At 35.5% G+C, this 18,355-nt stretch overlaps 1 protein-coding gene across 1 annotated transcript; it reads left to right on the top strand.

The window, feature by feature from the left end:
• Positions 1 to 3,945: 3,945 nt before the first annotated feature.
• Positions 3,946 to 7,430, top strand: LOC149542011 (uncharacterized). Its single transcript, XM_089797055.1, has one exon. It carries the CDS (start codon positions 5,251 to 5,253, stop codon positions 7,198 to 7,200), a length of 1,950 nt encoding a protein of 649 aa, XP_089653181.1. The 5' UTR covers positions 3,946 to 5,250; the 3' UTR covers positions 7,201 to 7,430.
• Positions 7,431 to 18,355: the final 10,925 nt, after the last annotated feature.

The raw sequence follows: 18,355 nt of genomic DNA, 5'->3' as shown, positions 1-18,355 counted from the left end.
TTGGCTTCTCAACTTGATTACCCAATTGATTTTGGATGCTGGTAATTTTATTCTTAGATCTATTATATAAAGTTGAGTTATGAATTTTTTTTGTGTTACGGTCTCCCTCTTCCAACCATTTTTCCCTAGATTTTTGTCGCTAGAAGGTTTCTTCTTTTGCTAAAATCAGCTCTTGTTTAGCCATTAACTCTTTCTCTAACTGATAACTTTCATTGTTCATACCATTCTTTATAATATCCATATTTAGGTTTTTAAGTTGGTTTTCTAATTCTATCTTTTCTTTGAAGATATTGTTGAAATGACATTTATTCTATTTTAGGATTCACTCTTTAAGTAATTTTAGCTTAGAGACAAACACAAACATATTCGAACCTTCTACTTTATCTTGCTCCCACCAAATTTTAATATTTTCAATGAAATTCAGATCTAGGAACCACATTTTTTCATATTTAAAAGGGTTCTTGGTGGGTTTATGAGGTTCTGAGAGTTCTAGTCAGACTGGATAATGGTCTGACCCAACAATAGGCATAATTTTTGATTGAAAATTATAATTACTATCAGCTAACTCACCTAAGATAAAAAAACCTATCTAATTTCTTCACGATATATGCATAATCTTTCTCCTATTGTTCCACGTGTAGATCCCATTGTTGGTAGGGACATCTATCATGTCATGTTTACTAACCCATGTTCTAAAGTCAAACGAAGAGTGCGAAAGGTGATGGATATCACCTATTTTTTTTTGATAGGTCTAAAATGGTATTGAAATCTCTGCCTATTAAAAAAACATTATCCTTAAATTTTAGGATGAAACTACTAATCTCATTCCAAACTTGCCTTATATCCAAGAGCCTAATAGGACCATACACATTAATAAGAATAAATTGCAAATTGGACTTTAGACTCTTAACATTCAAACGAATCCAATTAGGACTATGATAAAGATAGCTAAGAGATACTTTCCTAGGATTCCAAAAGACACCTAAACCACCTGATGCTCTCGTAGATTCTTGGAAAAAAGAACTCCATAAGCCTAACATTTTATCTAATTTAATTGCTTCATCCTTATTAAACTTAGTTTCTTGAATTATAATAATATCAGATTCAAAGGATTTGAGGTTTTGTTTTACTAACCTTTTCTTGCTAGGGGCATTTAATCCCCTAGCATTCCACGTTGTTATCTTCATGTCTTTTTGGGAAGGCACTTCCCCTTCCCAACATTAAAAAGCTGATCTATCTTTTGTTGCTCTCTACTAAGACCTTCTACTTCTCTCAGGTCCTTCAAAGATCTTCTACCTCTTTTTCCTTTAATCTTACCAAAGATGGGAGAACTTAAACTGTCTTGATTCCGCTAGATCCCAAGGAGCTCTATAGGTTTCCCAATCTTTAAATCACATGTCTTCTTATGAATATCATTCCCTTCTATATTTTCAGATTCTAACTCACTAATGATCTTATTAATGATATCCTTCTGAGTATCTTCTTCTATGTCATTCTTTATCCTATTATCTTCAATGTCCCCACCATCTGCTGCCTTCCTACCAATACTCTGATCTTGCCTTCTAGCTTTATCCTCTTCCTCTATACTCATTAGATCTCTTCTTAGGTCATCACAAGTGTAATTACTTCCCCCTAATTTTATGATTCTCTAGATCAATTCTGCCTTTTGAGCCTCTGAACTATTGTTAATCTCTTCAAAATTAAAAACCTGAACCAAATCATCTATTAACTGCTCTAAATTCTCATCTCTTGAACTCAACTCGAATATATCTGCCTCTGTGCTGTCTTCTTTGTTTAAGAACTCTTGAACCATTTTTGTCAAAAAGCCCTCACACTTATAATCCTTCTCTTTATGAGATTGCTCTCTTGGAGTGAATGGAGAGCTTCTAAGCTCTAATGGAGTCTGCCATAATTTGGAAGCTTTGTAATGGCTTTCTTTGATTGGAGTGGAATTTAGTGGATCCAATATCTGGCATTGTCTTTCTGTGGATGTTTCCTTTATGGGAAAATCAAGCTCTTTTAAATCTGATTCTACTTCGAATAACATAAGATTTTCAATATCTTCAATATAGGCATTTTTAGAGACCTTGGAATCTCTGTTCTGTTGTTCAACATGTATCAGATTGGCTTCAACCGTAGTGTCTGTAATATCAAGCCTATTCTTGTTTGGTGATAATACTAAATCAATAACCATCTACTACTTACATTTACTATATGCTGGAAAGCCTTGATTATTTGGTGATCTTTTAGGATGATCCTGTACTTGTAAAAACCCCTATTTTCTATTGGCTGATCCATCTTTGTCAATTGAGGAATCCAACTTTGATTTCTGAACAATAACAGATTTAAGTCTTATCTATGGTTCAGGAAAGTTTTCAGTAGGATCCTTACTGCTTCTTTGGGAATCCATGTTTACTTGATAATGCTTATACTCCATATTAGAGGGATCCAAGCTACACAACTGGGCCCTCAATTTCCTTCTCTATTCTCTAAGCTTGGGGAATAACTATAGAAAATCTGAGGTGCTCGGAATAACTTCAAAACTTGTTTTCTTACCCTTTTCCATCTTAATAATCTCTGAGCAATTTAACATTATTGTCATCCTGATAAGAGGAATCTATACCTACAAGATCTCCCAGTCCAAACCCCAGAGATTTAAGAATCTCTATGTGATTTAGCTCTGCGGGCATGGACAAAATATTAAACCAAAGCGGATACATGATATCAAGATTTTCTAATTTAAAATTAGGATACAAAGCAATAAACTTAATAGCATGCCCATTAAAAAAACACACAGATGCTTTGATAAATTATTTTTTAACACCTTCATCACTACAATGTAAGTACAGAGAAAATTTTGAGAAGAAAGAAATACTTACCTGAGATTCGTAGTTTTCTTCTAACTAGTTAGAAAGAAAAATAAAATCTTCTTTCGGACCACACCGGATTGCATAAATTCCACATTTTTGACATTCATTCTAGGTGTCTTCAATATCTTTCCCATGAAGGGAGATGGAGGGAACCACCACTTTGGGGGAATCTGAACCCTCAAGGTTTAAGGAAGCCCTAGAAATTGATAGCTCCAAACGACAGTGCGACGAGATATATGAGCCATGATGATCGGGGGTGCCATAGGATGAGTTGCCAACTCTGATAGGGGTAAGAAAAGGAGATGGATCTACTCTACCTAGATTTGCGCAATGAGTAACTCGCTGATCATGGATGGATTGCGCATATTTGGTTAGATGAAAATATCTAATTTGCTCCTCTAAACTATCCAGTGTAAAATATGTAGAGGGTGCTGGTGGAAATGTTGTCCTTGGACATGCTCTAAGGACACTTCTTGCGCCGCTTTGGAAGGCCTTGACTTCTAAAAGGGAGCGTTTTGCTGATTTGTGAATTGATGCCTAGACTTGTCAGAGCCATCCGCTTCCTCTAATGCAGAAAATCTGTTTCAGGTTTTAACCTCGAAGTTCATTCTAGGGTTCTTTTGCACCCATCGAAATGTGGTCTTGTTCTTCTTCTTTTTTTGTGCGAATTCAGTAGTTCGCCAATTTTTGCAATTGCGTTTCTGCTCTGCTAAATTCACAAGTTTTCTCTTTGCCATTTTTCACTTTCTTGATAATGATTTTTTAAAATGTTATATGATAGTCTTACTATTATTTAAGAATTGAAATGTATTATGAATAAATAATAGGAAAATTTTAAACTCCCATTTTTATTTTAAAATTAAAAAGAAGAAGAAAAAGAAAATCAATCTTTCTATGAGATCTCCATAACTAAAACTTTGAGTTAGAAAATGCATAACACATTTTTTTAATTATAATGTTTATTTTTATCTTTACTTATAAAATTTCGATGTCATTTTAAAATATTTACCTTTGGAAACTTCTCTCTCTTTTACTTGAACCCAAATCAAGTTTTTTTTGAGCAAACCCCTCCATAAGACCGTAGCCTAAGCAACCACACGGGACGACTCTGTTAATTTAGGAAAAGGTTACTTCTGTTTACATACATGCCACAGTTCAAGTAATCTGCAAAATTTTCGGATTCAAGAATTTCCACCAGGTAGGAGCAGGGCTCTTAATATGCAACGTAAGTAGAGAAGGCTGCAGCATTGTTGATTCGAATGATTCGGGTTCGAGCCCGCTTTCTGCCTATAAAATTCTCCGCTTTGTTGATGTCCGACAATATATGACAGGCACATTCTAAACCTTGTCTTTACTCGCTCTTTCTACTTATAAATTTACAGAATTGCAATGCACAATTTAGTTTCAAACTACCCAAATGTTATTTTCCCTCTCTTGTGAAACTCTTTGTAGAAGCTCTTCAACGATTTGTTTGGCAAGGGTCCTGTACAAAATACAATTGTGGATTATTTTTTGGATGACGGTGCTAGCACCTACTATTCTAGAAAGTGCAAGCTTAGTCAGTATACTTATTGCATTATAATTTGAAGATTCGTCAAAAGCCGCTGGTTCAAAAAAGTTAAGTGGAAAACAAAACCCCAATTTGGAACCCTAATACGCAACTCCAAAAGCTGGCATAATCATGCGGTGCGATAAGTTTTCTTCCTTTACGTTCAGTGTTCTTTGCGGATATCCATTTTCTCAACACGTCATTCTTGTTTGAACCCAATATCCTTTGGGTAAATAAACTCAATCCAAGAACCCTAGAAGCAGCAGAAATATCAGGAAAGATAACCCATAGTTGAAATGTGCATAAACTTTTGTTTTTGTTGCAAATGGCTCATGATTTTCCCCTGAATACCATATATATGGTTGAACCCCATACTTCTTGAGGGAAAATTACTATCATGTAGCAGCCGAGGTTCTAGCAAGAAAAAAGGCAAAGAGGGTTACCGATGAGAAAGGTTTTCATGTTGACTACATTTTTCTCCCATTTTCGGTTCAATTGCTCCCTGCGAAACTCAAAATCTTGACAATTCCATAATATATATAACCCATTTCCATCCGAGGAAAAATTCCAATCTTCAGCAGTAGAAGCAGTAGCTAAAAAGGGACAAGGGATATAGTATGATAAGTACTTCAAGCCCTCTCGGATTGAGAGGTGATACAGTTGAAAATGACATTACTTTTACCATTTAATTGCCCATTGTTCGAAACTGATATATGTTCCTTGACTGCCTCATCATGGTTGAACCCTATACTGTCTGAGAAAGAAATATCATTCTCAAAATAATAGTAGCAACATCAGCAGCAGCAGTAGTGGCAGGCAAGAAGGTACAGTATGATAATAACTGCAAGTGTTCATGAGTTAAAAAGGGTCACTTTTGAAAAATGCATTCTTTTTTTCACTCAATTTCTTAATGGTAGTACCCATTGCTTCAATACCTCATCTTCATCTCAATCTGGGCAAAATGTTGTTTCTTCTTCTTCGGTGGAGTGCCATGAAAATCTTGTAAACATGATTTTGGAGAAAAGAAATGCTCAGGAGGCCCTTAGTGCCTTTCGATGGGCAGAACGCCAACCTGGATTTGTCCACAACTGTATAACTTACAGGGTCCTTATTCACAAGCTTGGACTGCAAAGAAGATTTAAGACCGTGCAAAAAATTCTCTATGAGATGCAAACGCAAGGAAGTTGTGCACCAGATGAAACCATTTTCTGTACAATGGTTCATGATTACGGTCGGGCTAAAATGGCAAATGAAGCAGTACATGTATTGGATGTAATGGAAGAGCTTAGATGTGTGCCAACTATTAAAGTTTATAATGCAATTCTGAATGTTTTAGTTAAGCACGATTTTTATGTTGCAAAACATTTCTTTAGAAACACAATGATGAGCTCTGGGATCAAACCAAATGTTTACACGTTTGGTATCCTGATAAAAGCACTTTGTCTGCTTGACCGCATTTGGGAGGCATTCAGATTACTTGAGTCAATGAGACATCAGGGTTGTGAGCCAAGTGTAGTCATATATAACACTCTTATACATGCATTTTGTAAAAAAGGAAAGTGGGATGCAGGTAAGGGAGTTATGATGAAAATGATGCGGAGTGGATGTGAGCCAAGTGAAGTTACATACCATACATTGATAAGTGGATTTTGTAGACTGGGAGAACTAAGGGAGGCACTTGAGCTTCTTGAAAGTGGAGTAGCAAGGGGCTACTTTCCTGATGTAATTACAATAACAAAGTTGATTGATGCACTATGTGAGGAGGGTAGGGCAGTGGAAGCTGCTCAATTGATGGAACAATTGGAAGCAAAAGGATGTGTCACTGATGTGATAGCTCACAATACATTGATCAAAGGGTTCTGTAAGGCAAAGAAAACAGAAAGTGCCCTCAAAATACTCAAAGGAATGACAAGTAAGGGAACTACTCCAAATGTGGCCAGTTATAATGCATTGATTGGTGGCCTTTGCAAGGATGGGAAGATAAATAGGGCTGTTGCTATGATAGGTGAAATGGAAAAAAATGGTTGCATCCCTGATGCTGTCACCTACAACACATTGATTCATGCCTTTTGTATACAAGATAAGGTGGAAGAAGCTTTTAAGCTTTTTGACATGATGAAAAGACGCGAATGCACCCCGGAGCTTGTTACTTATTACATGCTTATATATGGTCTTTATAGGCAAAGTCTGGTGCAGAAGGCTTTGAAGTTAATAGATGAGATGAAGTGCAAAGGCTGTTTTCCTGATACTGTAACTTACAGCCTACAGATTCATGAGCTGTGCAAGCAGAATAAAGTGGCAGAGGCTGAAGATATTTTTGGTGAAATGTCAGTCAGAGGCCATATTCCTGATGTTGTCACTTACAGCATCCTCATTGATGGACTTTGCAGAGGAGGATATTTAGTGAAGGCATTTCATTTACTGAATCGAATGCTGATTAGTGGTTACTGTCCAAATGTGTTTACATTAAATGAACTGATGTGTTGCTTTTGCAGGGTAGGTATACCGCATGGCGCCATTAAACTTAAAAATAAAATGATTGAAAAAGGCTGTCTCCCGAATGCAGATACATATAATATTTTGATTGATGGACTTTGTAAACAAGGCCAGTTGAAGGAAGCATCTCAGCTTTTGAGAGTCATGAGTAGTGAAGGGTTTTCCCCAAGCTATACTACATGGAATGGTTTATTATTGGATATAGACACCAAAATGACTCTGAAAGATTCTATTGACATTATGGATGAGATACTATTTCCTCTGCAATATATTTCAAAAGGGTAAGTCTTTATGATACGCAGTGGAAAGGGTGAAAATCTACTATTCCTTTGGATTGAGATGAGTTAACATGGTTGAAGGGCAAATGTCTTTAGCCATGTATTTTTTATGGAGTTTTTATATAAGAGCCTCATTGAAAGAAATAAACTTCGCTAATAAAATGTTAAGCATAAAATATGAAAGCAGCAACTGTGCAAAAGTTTGAAATGCAATCTATTAAAATATTAAATTTGTGAGATCAGGAATAATTCGAGTACTTGTAATGGTTGGTAGAGTCTAGCAATGTAAAGCACATTTGGGCTGTTTTTCCCCACCATAGAGGAAGCAGTTATGTTTGCTTTTTTATTTTAAATTGCATCTGATGACAATTTAATATTGCTTTTAGCATATGTCCCACGCTTCCAACAAAACTGTCATACTTGTTCCTTTCACATTCATAATGAGATGTGTCGTTTTTAAAAAATCAATTTAAAAAAAATTAAAAAAATTAATTGTTTTCTCGAGTGTTCATAAAGAACTGAGTTAGCTTGTTATCAAATCATTGGTACGAAGTTGGTAGTGAAGCTCAAGACCAAAAGCCTGTTACTTTAGCCGAGACCTCATGGAATCCGTTAAACTTTCTAATTATAAAGTTTAGGAATCACAAGGTCATATTTTAATTGCTACTTGCTTCAAATACATGGAATAGCTTAAGTGGTGAGAACATTTTGAACATATAACTTAAACAAAGCTTTTGTAAAACAATTATGGAGACGCAGATTTGCATCCTAGAAATTAAAGAGGTTGGATGAAGTTGAAGTCCAACTTAAATATAGATTGAATGAAACTCATAAAAAATATCTCCTTCAATTGAAGAATGGTTGAATGTTTTTATATTAATCAACAACAAAATAAGGGTGATGACTTTTACAAAACTATAGTCAAAGAGCGTACAAATACAATATACTAACAATAGATAAATATTAAAAGCACTCTAGGATAGAGCTAAATAGTAAGTAAATATAGTTCGTAGTTAGGTAGCCTATAACCATTAAAGTTTTCACCATAGTATAAGGTAGTACCATGCAAAATAGAAAAAAACGAAATCCTACTACAAGCAAAACAAAAAAAAAACAAAAAAATCTAGAGTCCATGAAGCTAAGCAAGCTAATGAGAAAGATATTCATAAAAACCCAAGAGGGGTGTGGGTTCACAACCCCAACCATCTAGAGATTAAGCATTACAGGAGAGTTTAATGTTGCAACCTAACTAGTGCAACACAAGTCTAGTATCCAATAAGGAATTTGAATAATTCCTTATAATTACTTTCTTGCCATTTGTCACCAAACATCTTCTGTTATATTAGGCACAAGGAAGTTGCAAAATTGTACATCACTTGAAGGCTAAACGTTGAAATACTTCTTATTTTTCTTTCCATCTCATTCATTTTGTTCTTTAGACTATCCACTTCGCTTTGTAGGTTAGCCAAATCCAGTGCAAAAGTCACATTATAGTTAACCAAAATTGGGTTCTCCCTAGTTGGTAGCATGTCAATTCTAGAATCAATAGGTTCCTCCTTCACTCTATCAGAAATGGGGGCTAGTCTATAAGAGGTAGGCTTATTTGAACTACCAATAATGTTAACTTCCAAATTTGTTGACTTGGTCCTCTCAGTTTCCCTTTCAAATTTTTGATTCGCTTGCTCATTCTTCTCCTTTGAGTCATAGTCAACAAGTAACTTTTTTCCTTTCTTCACGGACCTAGTGGCCAATTTTTTGGATCTATGGGGAGTGTTATTCTCCTTCACCTCCTCTGCACTATTAATCTCTTGAATAAAGAATTTAGTTTTCTTGGTAGATGGGAAGGATTCTTTCCTTTCCTCTTGGAAGTGAGCAACATTGAATCTTTACCTCTCAAGCAAGCCTTGATAGTTGGTGTACCAACATTCAATGTGTCTAGAGTGCTAGTACGAGAGACAATTTTAAGGGCTTCTAGGTGCCTAATATCTTTCTTTTTGTTTTGGCTTGGTAGATCAATGATACTAGCAGGTGGGGGTGATATTGAGACAACAAACTTGTAGACAATAATGGGTTTGGGATGGTAAAGGGCTAGGTGGAAATGGTATAACCTAAAAATAAGGCTAGAATGTAAGGGAATAGATTTTTCACTCTGGGAATGGGCACTCTCCGTAGCATCAAACTTAAAGCTCTCAAGAGATTTTGACAAGAAAAAAGGAAATGAGATTGCTTCATGATTCCTTAAGTAATTAAGAAGGGGCATACATGCAAAGAAATAATTTTATGGGAACCCTTCAATTTAAAATACTTCACGAGCACCAAGAAAACTCGGTCCCAAGGTGGTGGAAGCTCAACTTTGTTATATCTTCCCTACATTTTTACTTGGAGCCTCACTTTATTTGAAGAACTTGTTCAAGTTGTCATTATCAACTACCTAATTGGTCTTCTTCCATTTTCTTCCATTAGTGGATAGCCTAGTAGCCTTAGTAGTGACCTCTTTATGACTCTCAAAAGAAATACTCCCAACTAAAACTCTCATGTTATCCTAGGAGGTAGCAAATTGGACTGACAAGCCCCCATCAAATCTAGTATTGGTGGCAGTCCAGTAAGCTCCCCTGCCTCCCTGTGCAAATATGCCACATTGTGGGGCCATTCTCGAAATCTTTTGGCTTCCCAGGTTTAAAGTGGACCTAGTCCTCCCTTGTCACTATGGTAGAATACACATGATAATCAACTTTGAGGAGAAAATTGCAACTCTTGATACAATTAGGGAAACTTACCATTATCATAAAGTGATATTAAGGCAAGAAAAATGTATGTATGTTCGGTTGGGCGATATTATTAAACCATCCTCCCAATAATTAGGCCCATGGAAGCTACAATTTCCCACAAGAGAGAGTCCTTTCAATACAACAATGGAAAAGGGTATGCACCATTATGAGAAGGGCAATGATAAATGCTAATGTGACCATTTGTAACTTTGGTGAAATGCCATTTCATCAGTTTAGGGTACTCCATGTTGTTAATGTGTTTTTAATGATTACTTAGGGGCCACCTAGATAAGTACTACACCATAGACGATAATTAATATCTCATTAGATGGAGGCTTTTTTTTGTACACTAATACCGTTAATGCCATGTCATGACCCCCATATTTAAAAAAAATGCATTGGACACTCTCTGTCGCTTGGTACATAACAAGTTAGGGTTATGAGATGCCCAACATAATATGGTGGAAAGGAAGCACCACCTCCAACATAAGCCTTTACATGTCATCCCCGTTGGAAGTTAAACACTCTCCATTCAAGAGATTTTTGATGTCAATTGGGAGAGAAGAAACTTGGCCAACACCTCAACCCCTCCAAATGATAACTATTGGCAACAAGAGAGTTCACTATGACATTGTTCTCCCTATAAGCATGGTTGATAACAAAGTAGTCAAAGCCATGTAAGAGCATGTGAATATTGCCCAAAATGCCCTCAATCAACCAGATGCTCTTTGACAACCCTTTAACAACATCAATGATGAGCTTGGAATCTCCTTCAATTGAAAGGGTTTTAGTACTAATGGTGAGCACAATCTCGAGCCCTTAGAGAAAGTCCATTCCCTTAGCTTGGTTATTCATGTGTTTAGATAGTGCACCACTATAAGCTACAACTAATTTCTTGGTGTTTGGTCTTATTACTCCTCCAATAATGACCAACCCTTGAGAGTGCTTCACAATACTATCAAAGTTGATCTTGGACCAACCCGGCATAGGAGTCCATTTTTTGATTTTCCATTTTATCCTTTTAGTGGAATCAAACTTCCCCAATGAATCTGGCAGTCTTGAATTCCTTGCAATTTGGTAGTCAAAAGAAGAGTGTGGATGGGGGAGTGCGAAGACTGGGGGAGGGTGGTGGTGGTGGGGTGCAAGGCCACCCTACACACAATTAAGTTTCTAGCAACATTATGTGAAAAATACAGAAAACATAATCAAGCTAACATTCCACACTCCAAAAGATATTGTTATTTATCTCATTCGAAATTGCCTAGCTTAGGTGCAGAGGAATTTGTGACCAAAGTTGTCTAATAAGGAGGTTGAAAAACATCCCCTCCTATTTGTCAAACATCTTTATTCATGGCTCAATTAATTTGAAACAAGTGTAAAACCTTTTGCCACACTTTGTGCACAAATGGATAGTGTATGAGCAAATGATCAACATACTCATTCTATTTGCAAAGGAAACAACAACTTTATCATTGAGATGGGATTGTCTAGTGTAAGGATTTTGTTATGCATGACTATCCACTATAACAAAATTAACCTTAGGGATAGGTTGGGAGTTCAAGACTTTTTTTCGTAGTTTGCAACAATTACCTTCATGAATAAGCAATAGATAGGAATACTAGACTGTGAGTTCACCACTGGCATTCATTTTCCAAACAAAGCTACTATCTCTAGGAAAAATTGAAATTCTCTCTTCCTTGAGTCTTTTATGTAAATCCAATATGAGATGCATTAGTTGTCAAAGGCCTTGGTAGCAAAGAAGAATGTTTTTCTATGAACTAGACTGATCAATGTAGTCCTCCACCTAAAAACCAAATAATGGTTCAACAACCTCACATAGATAATGATAGGTTGAATGAGATAATAATGGTGTGCCATCCAGTTAGATATCTTCCCATAAGCGAGTCAATTGGCCATTGCCATCACACCATTTCAAGCCTTGCATAAGCAAAGTTCTACAATTAAGGATGCTATTCTGTATCTAGATCCAATTGGGAAGGTCCTACACATCGAGAAATCGACAAAATCATTCCCTATCGAGGTGTTTTGCAAAAATGATACCACATCAATAGGCTTTGTGTCTGGTAAGGTTCGAACCAACCTTTGCAAAAAGAACTTTGGTAAGATGAGAGATTTTTTTGACACCAAGTCCTACGATTGTTTTTAGTTGGCAACATAGTCTCATTTGACATAGTTATCCATTTCTCTCTTCCATGCTTGACCAAAGGAAGTTTATTTGGATTCTTTCAAGTTTTCAGCCAAAGAGTTAGAGATTCAAAAGAGAGAAAGGAAGTAGACAAGGATCCCTTGCAAGGAATTCTTTAATTTTTTAAAATTTTACTAGCATTACTTAGGAGTTGGCCCTTCCATCCAACTAACCTACATTGCATTCTCTCTAGAATCGAGTTCCAAAGGAGTTAGAAACCTCTTTGACAGTAAGTGGCAACCCAAGATAATTATCAGGAATGTTAGTTCATCTACATCTAAGAATATTTATCATTTTGTTATAGAGACTATCAAGGGCATTGGAAAAATATATTTTTCTTTTAACATAGTTGACATTTTGTCTTGACACGAAATCATATTGATTGGGGAAGCATTTCCAAGCTCTTGCTTCAAGCAGCATAGTAGTACTAAAAATGATTGTTTCGCTAACAAATTATTGTAGGACAATGAGGAGCCGAGTGGAAGTAGGACACACCCCAAGGAGTTTATTATCATCCTTCTCAAGAAATTTCTCCCTAGAACTTTTGCCAACATAATAAACAGGTATGGGGATATGGGATCACCTTTCCTGATACCTCTAACAATCCTGAAAAATACCTCCTATATATACCATTGACTAGGACCTAGTAACGAATAGTGGTCACACATTCTTTTTTTAGGACAATCACTCTTTAGTTAAAGCCAAACCTTTCAACTACCTTGAGAAGGGACCCCATTTGACTCTGGCTTATGCTTTCGATATGTCTTGTTTCGATGTCATCCTCAACAACCTGCATTTCTTCATGGGGTGGAAGACTTCATGGGTAGTAATGGTTGCTTTAATGATTAGCCTCCTAGGGACAAACTGATTTTGGTTGCAATTGATAAGATTATCTTTGAATGTATTTGATTAAGTGAAAATGGGTTATGAGGGAAACCCAAAGCCTTGTACAAATAAGGTTTAAGAGGGACCTAAGACCCGACAACTAAAGATATTCAAGATCTTTTATTATTCTTAGCATTTGTTGTTTTAGCATTGATATTTCTGGTTCTTAAAAAGAAACAATTTGAGAGAGTTCAATTGGTTGAAATGAATTTTTAGGCACATAGAAGATTTGAATCTCTATCTTATGAATGATTAATGCAATTAATGTATAATAAATAAAAATTGCAACAATAAAGTAATACTTCTCCAAAATCCTTCGTTTTCCCCTTCCCTCTATTTGAAAATATTGATTGTGAAGGATGAGGAGATATTAAATGAATATTTGCCTATTTTAATAATGAGTGATTCCGAAATAAACTTGGAGTTTTGGAGATAATTCCCTAGTTATGAAGGCTTTGGTCCTCTCTTCTAGACCAACAATGCTAGGCTACCAACTATTGGAGATCAATAGGCTCAGGTTCCATTGAAGTTTACTCTTGCTAAGGGGTTTTACACTATCTTATTTTCTTCTTTTGAAGATCACAATGTAGCTTAGAACAAGTTGTGGGTTTGAGAGAATCATTCCCTTTCTGCTAAACCATGGACAATCTCATTTCACCCGCTTCCTGAACCATTTAATGTGTGTTCGTTATGGGTTCACAATCTGAATCTCCCACTCCATTTATCGGAGATGTCTTTCTTTGAGGTGATTGGGAACAACCTTGGCCAATTTTTGAAGATTGATGAAGCTACAACTACCATGGACCACTCTACTTTCACCCATATCTCGCTTGATATGGATGTCTCCCAACCACTTCCTAGGGACGTGGTGCTCATGGTTGGGGAGAGGCCATGTACTCAAGCATTGGATTATGAGGACCTCCCCTTTCATTGTTACTTATTATACTCTTTTGTATCGTAAAGATGATTCTACTCGGTGGAAGGTTGTATATAACAATCATTTGGTTGTTCATACTTCTAATTCTTTCTTTGATTCATCTTCCAAGGATTCACAAGACGTTGATGAAGATGAAACCCCTGCTAGAAATCTTTATGTTGTCACTATTGTAGATCAATTTCTTCCTACAGATCAAGGTATTGATGTTACTGTTGTTGCAAATCCTATTGTTGCCCCTTGCTTCCCTAGTGTAATGCCCTTTAGCGATGTAGACCCTTTTGCTCCCTCTACTTGTGCTTCTACTCACCACCACAATCCCATTGACACTGTTAAGCTTCTGCAACACTTTGGCCATCATTTTGACTGCTACCCCAATGATGCCTCTTTCATTGGCGAACTTGAAGATAGTATCACTTGACAGTTGTTCAGAGGGACAAAAAGAGCTCTCACCATCCCGTTCATCTAATGTGAATTTGGTCCTTTCTTTTTGGGTATAAATCCTTTGAGTTTTGTGTTCTTTCTTAAGTATTTTTGCTTTGTGCTTGTAATGATCTAAATTGTCCTTAGACCTTGTTCTTGTAAGGGTCAACCCCCTTGTTTAAATACTTCAATTAATAAAAAAACTTATTAACACAAAGAATTAATATAGAGAAAAATTCAAGACAAAAAACCCATAAGCATTATTATAATGATAAAGCTTTCCTTTGGTAGATTCCTCACAACACTTCCCTTTTCTTCTTCCCAATAATGACCACACACATTAAACCTTCCATATGCAATTTTTTGTGAATAATCTATTCATAGGTTTATTTATCTGATGCCACATTTCCCTCAATAGAGATTCCCTAAAATATAAGGTAGGAAGTTAGTTATCATAAAGGCAATTATTTTTACAAGGTAGAAGTATATTATGATAAGGATAATTTTTTTAAAATTAATTAATACTATATCGCAAGGTTACACCTTGCATTTACAAACATATAAATTTAATGCCTACTTATATTAATGTGTGGACCCTAAACAAAACCTAATGATCTAACACACTCTCTTAATATTCATAAGGGTGCATGATATCATCTAGCTTTGTAAAGAGTATATGAAGCTACTCTATAATGATGGATTTCTTTATCAAGCATATTACATAGATAAAATGCATATCAAGATCAAGATCATATATTCTAAACTTTATGATGAATTTATTGGCTAGGTTGTGGTTATCTTATAATGATGCCAGTGAAAAGGCCCTGTAAGTTTTCTAATTGAAACTTAGGTGTGCTCAAAATAATACGACAATTTTTTTTATTAATTCACTGTAATCATAGGTTTTACATTGAATGTGTGGAGGTCTAACATATATTTTTACAAATAGAATACAAAATTAAAAAAAGAGTTGTATAATCCCTATAAGTCCTATATTTTCCATCAGCTATTATCCAGTATCCATAGGTCTTAGATGTGCACATAACAAAGTTAGCCTAGGAGGAGTCATTATTATCCATACTCATCTTACTAAAAAATCCTTAAGGCCAAATATTGTTCTAAATGTAAAATATATCTATCACCCAATCATCAATGTGAAAGAACATGAGTGTGGTTCCATTATTGAGAGCTTTTTTCCTTCTCGGTTAAGTGCTCATGGGCTTCATTGTGCTTTGTTCTTTAACATTAAAGTAGATTTTTGGCAATATGAATGAAATTCTAGTCATAACATATAAGATAGTTTTCTCAATAGCATCCATATGAATCCAATCCAATAATCTCTTGCAACATAGTGATTCCTTTATCAATTTTGTTACAAATTTATATCCAACATCTATAGATGAAAAAGATAGTTCACTATTTCTTACCATTTTATATGATGACAAATACACCTAATTTATAGATGGCTTAAAGTATATTTCCAATTAGTAGAATTATCAATATAATCAACATTAGAATAAATGTATAAAATTTATTATTGTTGATACAATTAAGTGTACCTATAATACACCTTAATGCTAATTTTGTCATTTTCTAGTGTTCCATGTATAGGTATTGGAATGTCTATTATATAGGTAATATGAAACCTAAATATAGTAGAGAAAATCAACTTTCTTACAATTATGTACATAAATTAGGATCAAACATGTTTGGTAATTTTGGATCAAGATTAATAATCACTTCAATGAGAATTGCTACAATTTTATGATTAATCATGTTGAACCTTTTTAGAAATTTATTATGCATACCTTCCTTGAAATTCTGCAATAGAATAATGACCTTGGAACATTCCAAAAAAATGATGAAGACAAACATACATTTGAAATATTTGATCTGGTTTTCTTTTTATATTTATGAGTTAAATGAATTAATATTAAGTCACCTACATACAACACACTTATGATGATCTAACCATATCAAATTTGAATAAAGAGACCATTTTCAAAATAAAAAATAAGAGAATCAAAGAGTACAAAAGGATATATTAATCTTTTCATACCAAGATCTAAGAGCTTTTATTAGACAAAGTAGATATTTTCTATGTTTATATGCACATGTGTCGTTATGTTGACAATACATATAGTTTTGTTATTGATGTCATATTGGAGATTAAAGCTACAAGATTGCATTATCAGATGCATAGGAGTTATTGAAGACATCTCATTTTATCGAAAAGAAGGTAACATTATCGAAAGATGGTTATGTTATTAGAAAATGAACAACTATCGGAGGTCGATGACAATTGGTAAGACAAGCATATTAGTGAAAATTTGTTTACGAAATGATAAAAAAGGACAAACTCTAGAATCTAAGGTTGAGATTATATAGTAGATGATCAAGGGATCAGAGAAAAGGGTTAAAAGGACTTATGGTTATGAAGAAGAAGAAAGAGGATGATCATTGAGCAACAAAGCAGACATAGAAATAAGGAAGGAAAGAAGGGGAAGGATTGATGAGCATCAAGGATCTGACAAGCTTTGGATGAAAGCACAAACATGTCAAATTATCTTACAAGGAATCCTAATCAATTTTCTATAAGGTATTCTAAATCCTTTAACAAGGTAGTCGCAAACAAGATTGTTGTATATGCATGCTTAGATCTCTTAACATAGTAGTCCTAATAGGCTATTGATACAACTAACATTGTATTAGTCACACCTTATCTGCCGAGTCACTCAAAGGTGACATCTTGTATGCCCTAACATGCAACCTTTTTCTTTTGCAATGAACAAGTTGACACAATGCAAGGCAGGAGAATCCCCAAAGTAGATGTCCTAGCTGCCAACAAATAACCACACAACCTAAACACAATACAAGATGCAAGATTTGACACCAAACTCAATTCTTTGTTCATAGAACAACTTATTACATGCAATGTGTCGAGCTTAAAGGCTTTCTAGGTTACATAGGTGTACAAGATCCCTCAAGATCCAACCACAACCTTAGCTAGTCCAAATTTGTAACACAACAACACTCTGGTAGAAACCTCCAACAAGATCTAAACTTGTGCTCACAAGCCACCAAAGATATCTCCTTGTTTCCTAGCTACAAGTACTAGCTCCTCTCAACTTTTCTCTTGTCAGCTACTCTATGCTGAATGAATTATACTCAAGACTTTGCAAGACCCTTTTCTTGTACCCAACTAAGCCACAAGTCATCCTAGCAATTTAAAAATTAAATAAACCCTCATATTAAATACATTTTTAAGCCACAAGCCGTCCTGCAACATATATTAAGTACTAAATGCCTTAGAAGGCTTACAACACCCATTAAATGCACACAGGACAAATAAACAAGACATAGATAGGCCCAACCAAACTCTCGTGATTGCTCCATGTCACTACCACACTCCTTATGCATTAAATGCACCAAGTTGATTAATCAAATCTACAAGTAACTCCGTTTGGCAAGTCCAAACTGCCAAGTGTCAATAACCACCAACCAAGCATTGTTGAGCTCCTTTGAGTGCAAAGAAAATAGTAAAGACCGAGCAATAGTATAGATACCAAGAAAACCTTTAGTGACCAAGCTCCTCAGCTAACACTATACCCAAGAACTGCCCAATAATGATCGAGCACCAGTCCTTCTACAACTGAGTTCTCCAACTCCAAGGTCCAACCACTTCACCATGTAGGATTGCCAACTACCATAGGATGCTCCTGCATCAAACACCCTAGGTATAAAAAAAAGTTCTTAGTAGCTAGAAGAACATCTTAAGGGATTCAACACATAAATCCCAAACTGGTTCTTCATATACATATCCTCCAAGTCTTCAACTTGTACACTTTTTCCCTTATTCAACTTCTGCCAATCCTTTCCAGCAATAGGCAACTATTTATCCTTGATGTTCCACATGTTAGCTTTCCACATTGATCTCTAACCCTCT

Source organism: Cupressus sempervirens, chromosome 8 (assembly GCF_028749045.1).
Source record: "Cupressus sempervirens isolate cs-2001-9-10 chromosome 8, ASM2874904v1, whole genome shotgun sequence".
Lineage (NCBI taxonomy): Eukaryota > Viridiplantae > Streptophyta > Pinopsida > Cupressales > Cupressaceae > Cupressus > Cupressus sempervirens.
The sequence above is the reverse complement of the archived record's forward strand: the minus strand, read 5'-3'. Positions and strand labels throughout refer to the sequence as shown.